This window comes from Homalodisca vitripennis, unplaced genomic scaffold, assembly GCF_021130785.1.
Source record: "Homalodisca vitripennis isolate AUS2020 unplaced genomic scaffold, UT_GWSS_2.1 ScUCBcl_1906;HRSCAF=6110, whole genome shotgun sequence".
NCBI lineage: Eukaryota > Metazoa > Arthropoda > Insecta > Hemiptera > Cicadellidae > Homalodisca > Homalodisca vitripennis.
The window spans coordinates 2,709-8,315 of record NW_025778036.1 but is presented as its reverse complement, the minus strand read 5'-3'; the positions used below and the strand labels follow the sequence as shown (position 1 = coordinate 8,315).

Sequence of the window (5,607 nt, the reverse complement as noted above, 5' to 3'; positions counted from 1 at the left end):
GTTTGCATTTAACACGTTAGCTGCCACGTCGGGCCAAACGGACCGACGCTCTACGTCTTTAAGGGCGCTCCTACACTGGAGCCGGTCCGCTCAGTCAGGTACGACCAACCCGGTTCCGATCAGACAGATCAGATTTGACCCTCCTACACTGCAGCCGGTATTTCAACCCGACAGAGGCAGAGAGATGAGAAACTCAGTACTCTGTCAGCTCTCAAGAAGTGCGGATCGTGGCTTTAACACTTTGAAGTTTGTTTAAGTTTTTGTTGTTGATTATTGTTTGAATTTTACAATGGACGAGGATTTAGCGGATTTTTTGTTGTTAGACAGGAATTTATTATTAAATTCAAACACGAGACAGTTTTGGGTACATGAGTTTAATGAAGATCACACCCAAAGTGAGTTTTATGTGACCTGTTTACCCTTACGTGATCATGCTGACAAATTCAAGAAATACTATCGAATGACTGTTGAAACATATGACTACATACTGTCCCACATCAAGGGAGATTTACAGAAATGGTCCAACTTTAGAACTTGTATAGAACCTGCCGAAAAGCTATCGATTCTCTTGAGGTAAGTAAATAAACATAGTATTCAGGATTGAAAACATTTTTATTTTATCAAAATATAATTGTAAAATAATGTAAAATAAATATAACCCATGGAATCTAATGACTCTTAATGTTATTTGTATAACTAAGATTATAATGTATAATCTTAATGTTAATCTATTACAATACAATTTGAGCGCATGTATCAAATATTGTCTAACGTGAAGAGAATTATAATAATTAAATCTAATTGTAAAAATGTATGTAATAAATGAGAATAAAAGTTGTTACACCTATCAACAGGGTATATAAGTAAATACTAGCTAACAAACGGTCAAACATTTTTTAAGCAAAAGCTTAAACAATACTTATGTAAAAAAGAGAACTAATCATTAATGTTTCATCTGTTAATGTTTGTACTTAGAGATTCTCGAAGGTATTGGTGTAGGGAGGCGTCTGTATTTGGTCATTAGGGGTAGGCCAGGTTTCAGTATGTGGTGTAGTAGGCCTTGAAGTTGATGCATAGGGATTATTTAAGTTGTATCCTCCAAAATTCCCTGATTGTGGACTAGAAAGAGGAGTATTTACGGATTGGTATGGCCTGTTGCATCTTTCTTCTGCTTCGAGCTCAGCGATGACGCTATTGAAGATTGAAGCTTTCAATTTCATTTTTCGAAGGTATGGTAGCTTCTTCAGTGCAGGCAGCAAACTTTTAAAAAACGATAAGTCTTCATCCTCTTTCCTCCATTGAGCTGGATTTTTGGACAGCAAACCGAGCTTCCAGTAGCTGGACTTTCCTTTTTTCCAAATTAAGAGCCTCGTTTTGTATTGTCGATCCTCGCTTTCTCTTTTGCCGAGGACGCTGAAACTCGTTGTTCACTGGAGTAGGACTAGGTGTGGACGTGTTATCGGATCGTTGAGCTCGTTCTACATTTGGTGACTCATCAGGTTCGTCGATATTTAGAGTAGACGTCTCATCATGTTCTGTTTAAATCGGCATAATCCTCAGATTCTAGAAGAGTGTTGACAGGCGTATCAGAGACAGGGAGATTTCCAGTTGTCACTCGTGGCTTCATTACAGGCAATAAGAAAGTTAAAGATTCAAAGTAGGTCCATGTTGGTTTTGCTCCGGAACCAGATTTGTTTTCTTTTACTTTCTTCCTGAACGTATCTCTCAAGTGCTCCCACGTCTTCCGTGCTTTCGTCTCCTGAAATAATAATTTCCAGTTTGAAACTATAACTTAGACCAGCAATGCAATAAAAAAATACAATCTATCTGGCACAGTTAGTAGCGTATTCCTTGTAAAGTTATATTTTAATACAATCACAACTTATATAAAAAAATTAGCAGATAGTAGGTCTTTAGTTTTGAAAAATAGGTTTTTAAAACAAGTGAAGTTAATATTTATTCCTAATTTTAATCGATTTTTTGAGGTTGTATTATTGTTTCAGGTATCTATCAACAGGCATGTCCTTTGAAGCATTGAGCGAAACATTTCGCATGAGCAACTACACCGTCGGAAAAATAGTCGAGGAAGTTTGTGATTGCATGTGGGAACAGCTTGCCCCAGTCCACTTACCAGTGCCTAATAAACAAAGATTTCTTGAAATTGCAGCAGAATTTAAGGAGAAATGGAACTTTCCCAACTGTGTAGGTTGTTATAGACGGAAAACACGTGAGAATAAAATCTCCTGGGAAAAGCGGTACAATGTTTTTGAACTATAAGAAATTTTTTTCAGTTAACCTTCATGCAGTAGCCGACGCCAAGTGTAAATTCATATTCATAGATGTTGGAGCGTACGGAAAGCAAAGCGACGGGGGAGTTTTCGAAGCATCACCAATATCCAAGTTTTTTGAAAATTTCTCAGAACATTTGCCTGCTCCCTCACCGATAGATACCAGCAGTGAAACACTCATTCCATATGTTCTGGTAGGCGACGATGCCTATCCATTAAAATCATACATAATGAAGCCATTCGGCCCAACGAAATTTGAGTGAAGAAGAGCGCATATTTAATTATCGATTGTCAAGGTGCAGACGTTGTGTCGAGTGTGCATTTGGCATTTTAACTTCAAAATGGAAATTGCTCAGCAAACCCATCGAAACAGAAGTAGGAAAGGCTGAGAAAATCATCAAATGTATGTGTCTTCTACAAAACATCATTATTGACAGAGATAATATTACCGTCAATCCAGGAGTTCTAGAAAAAGGTCTACAGGAATACGTACAACATCACCAAAGGCCTAATCTAGGTACTACTCGACGGTATAATAGAGCAACTACCGCTGCGAAGGATGTCAGAAATTTTTACAAAGAGTACTTCAATGGCCTAGGAAGTGTTCCGTGGCAAGATGAGATGGTCTTCAATGTTAACAAGTAAACATTAGTAGGCTTACTGAAAAAAAAGTTTAAAAAATAATTATGTTTGACAAACATTTGCTTCCAAGAACTGTTTTACCATTATTACATATTTTTAGATATTGATTTGTAGTTTTTTTTATACATATTTAAATCGATTATAAACAATTAAATTCAATGTTGTATTACAATGTTTCCTTTATTTATTTTGATCATTCTGACATTACTCCATCAACATATACTGCAGTGGTATATACACCATCCAGGCCCACCTTCGTGGATCCACAAATCACGCTGGGCACCCCTACCCCCATTTGTCCCTACATACAATGTACAGCACTGCTAAGGTAAGATCTTTATAATAATGCAAATTTTTCTTGTTTGAAATTTTAGAAAATATACCAAAAATCCTAATAGGTTTAAGAGAAACGAATTCCGGAATTTTGTGAAGTTAACCAAATAACTGCGTTACCTTGTTTTTAAAGGTATTTTAACTGAAATGACAAGTTGTCTACAGGATGTCACAAAAGAACTTGATAAGCTTTTTTGCTCAAGAGCTCAAAGCTCAAGTTTTGCAATTTGAGAGCAATAATTATAACTTGTTACGTAGGTAAAACGATAAAACGAAAATGTATGAGAACTGTACAGTACTTACCTTGGACATTCAGTTCCTTGGCTACTTCTTCCCATAACTTTGATCGGAAGTCCCGATTGTGATAAAACTTATCCCTTTGGTCCCATAATGTCGCTTTATCGCGCACTAACGAAATCAGTTTTCCTCTGTCTACCATTGCACAATATCTATTCTAAAACTTGACTACAAATTAAATAAACAGGAATGACACGGTCCTACATCGACTCTCGACTGGCCCGACGACTCCGACACGGACGAAAAAAACAAACAGGTTTGGTTCTCGGCCGATCCGTCTTTAGCATCGCCCGACGCGTCCGTTTACCGGGACGGCCCGCCGGTGCCAGTGTAGGAGGGTACACTGCGCGTCTTGTTTTTGTTTACTTCAGACCCGAGCCGACCGTCAAATCGGGAGAAAAAACGGGTCCAGTGTAGGAGCGCCCTAAGAGATTGCACGTCGGGTAAAGTGGCCCGACAGCATAACAATGACGGTACCCGCCATTTTGATTACCTTCGTGCCTGTGCTGCACCCTGACGACTCTAACTGAAACTGATTGAACTATGAAGAGTTCTGCTATTAATAGAACGTTGTTTGTTGTGTTTATTTTCGTTATTAGTGATATGAATGAGATTGCTATATTGGACATTTTCGTCGGGCCACATTGCCCGACGGGTATTTTTTATAAGTGTTAGAATATAAAATAATAAGGTTTTAGCCTTATTATTGCTACCAGGAAGAATAAAATATATGATTTGTTATTTTACAGTAAAAAGAGATTTATTTCACAAGTTTCACAAAAAGTAAATGTAGTAAATAAAAAGTTGTATCTTATTTATTTTCATATTTTTTTGCTTTCCTTACTATTCTAATAATTCAATCTTATAAGTAAAGAAAAATAAGTAAATACAAAATTACCCTATACAAAAGATGAATGAAGATATACTATTTGTGTATAATTTTGAAGCATTTTTCACACAAAAATGGTTTTTTCTGGACATTCACTGCAAAACGTAGTTACTTGTGTCAAATTTCTTGCTACCTTACGTCCTTTTTCCTCTGATACATTTTTGTAGCACAACTTGCACACCTTTCTTTGTCGGCGTTTTTGTACTCCTCCACCAACAAAAGCAGATGACGTCAGGTAGTGGTGCCCTGTAGTGGTCATATTTGGAATGCGTGGCTCTTCCTGTACGTTCATCAAGGAACAGGCTATAATTCCTCTCTAAACTTAGTGATAGAGACTAAGTTTTGTTTATTTTTATTATGATATGTAGTGTGGTTAAGAAAATTATTGTAGGCCAACGCATTGTCTTCCGTACTGCAGTGTTGTATGATGACATTTGATCGGATACGTCTATCCCAACCTTCGCCTTATTGTAGTCAACGATGACTAATGGCTTCATTACATTTGGCCCTCCAACTTTTTTTTGGTCAAGGACGACGTACTCTGGCCTATGGAAATGTGGAAAGCATGTGTACCTCCCTTTTGTCTTTCCACTTGGTAACAACTACACCATCTTTATTTTCGGAACAAACCATTTCACCTTTTACAAAGTTTTTGTTTTAAAAGGTTTTTTGGTAGGCCTTTACGACTTTTTCTCACGGTACCAGCAAGATGTGTTTTGTTTTGACAACAAAGCATCAGCCAATTCTACTGATGTATAGTAGTTGTCCGTATATAATTTGTGGCCTTTATTTAAAAAGTTTGTCATGAGTTCCAGTACCACTTTAGTCGCAACAGATCTGTCTTTTGTCACTTCTACAGTACCTTTCCCCATGTAATACTTTTACTGCATAAGTATAACCCGTTTTAATCACACAGCTTGAATATTTTTATCCCATACTTGTGGGCCTTTCCGGGAATATACTGCCGGAAACCTAGTCTACCACGAAACGGCACCATAGTTTCATCAATAACTAAATCTTGCTCTGCTACTTTCAAGGTGAAGAATAAATTGTTTAGTGCTAGAAGCAGAGTTTTTATTTTAACCAATTCGCCCATCTCTTTTATGGTTTTCATTACTGTTTAAAATGCCAGAAACGTAAGAGTAACTGAAACCTGTT

At 37.2% G+C, this 5,607-nt stretch overlaps 1 protein-coding gene across 1 annotated transcript; it reads left to right on the top strand.

Annotated features, from left to right (window-relative positions):
- Positions 1–271: 271 nt before the first annotated feature.
- On the top strand, positions 272–2,202 carry LOC124371731 (the record flags this gene model as incomplete). Its single annotated transcript, XM_046830072.1, has 2 exons — positions 272–573; positions 2,004–2,202. Coding segments are annotated over exons 1-2 (483 nt in total), but the record flags the coding sequence as incomplete, so codon positions are not given.
- Positions 2,203–5,607: the final 3,405 nt, after the last annotated feature.